The sequence below is a fragment of the Numida meleagris genome, unplaced genomic scaffold, assembly GCF_002078875.1.
Source record: "Numida meleagris isolate 19003 breed g44 Domestic line unplaced genomic scaffold, NumMel1.0 unplaced_Scaffold907, whole genome shotgun sequence".
Taxonomy (NCBI): Eukaryota; Metazoa; Chordata; class Aves; order Galliformes; family Numididae; genus Numida; species Numida meleagris.
This window is the reverse complement of record NW_018365122.1, coordinates 1-928: the sequence shown is the minus strand read 5'-3', so window position 1 is coordinate 928 and position 928 is coordinate 1. Positions and strand designations below refer to the sequence as shown.

The window sequence follows — 928 nt, the reverse complement described above, 5'->3', positions numbered from 1 at the left end:
GGATGTGGGGCCGGGTGTGAGCTGTGGGGCGGGGATGTGGGGCTGGGATGTGGGGCCAGGATGTGGGGCTGGGTCTGAGGTGTGGGGTGGGGATGTATGGCCAGGATGTGGGGCCGGGTGTGAGCTGTGGGGCCAGGATGTGGGGCCGGGTGTGAGGTGTGAGGCGGGGATGTGGGGCCGGGATGTGGGGCTGTGATGTGGGGCTGGGTGTGAGCTGTGGGGCGGGGATGTGGGGCTGGGATGTGAGGCCATGATGTGGGGCCGGGTCTGAGATGTGGGGCGGGGATGTGGGGCAGGGATGTGGGGCCGGGTGTGAGCTGTGGGGCCGGGATGTGGGTCCGGGTGTGAGGTGTGGGGCAGGGATGTGGGGCAGGCGCGTTGTGATCCGCCCCACACGTGCAGGAGGTGGAGGACACGACGGCGTCGCGCTGCGCCTGCAGCTTCCGCGTCCTCGTGGTGGCCGCCGCCTTCCGCGGCCAGGGGCTGCTGCAGAGACACCGGTACGTGTGGGGCAGAGACCCATAGCAGACCCAGAGCGGACCCATAGCGACCTATAGAGACCCATAGCGCACCCATAGCGACCCACTGAGACCCATAGAGACCCATAGTGACCCATAGCGGATGCATAGCAACCCATAGAGACCCATAGAGACCCATAGCGGACCCATAGCGACCTATAGAGACCCATAGCAGACCCATAGCAGACCCATAGAGACCCACTGAGACCCATAGCGACCCATAGAGACCCACTGAGACCTATAGAGACTCATAGTGGACCCATAGCGACTCATAGAGACCCAGAGCGGACCCATAGCAACCCATAGCAGACTCATAAAGACCCATAGCGGACCCACTGAGACCCATAGCGGACCCATAGAGACCCATAGAGACCCATAGCGGACCCATAGAGACCCACTGAGACCCATAG

At 63.5% G+C, this 928-nt stretch overlaps 1 protein-coding gene across 1 annotated transcript in view; it reads left to right on the top strand.

The window, feature by feature from the left end:
- LOC110392068 (bolA-like protein 2) overlaps positions 1-500 on the top strand; it is a gene marked incomplete at its 3' end in the record, with an annotated part of 3,184 nt that extends 2,684 nt beyond the window's left edge. Inside the window, 1 exon segment of the mRNA XM_021384025.1 lies at positions 403-500. Coding sequence (XP_021239700.1) covers positions 403-500 — 98 coding nt within the window.
- Positions 501-928: the final 428 nt, after the last annotated feature.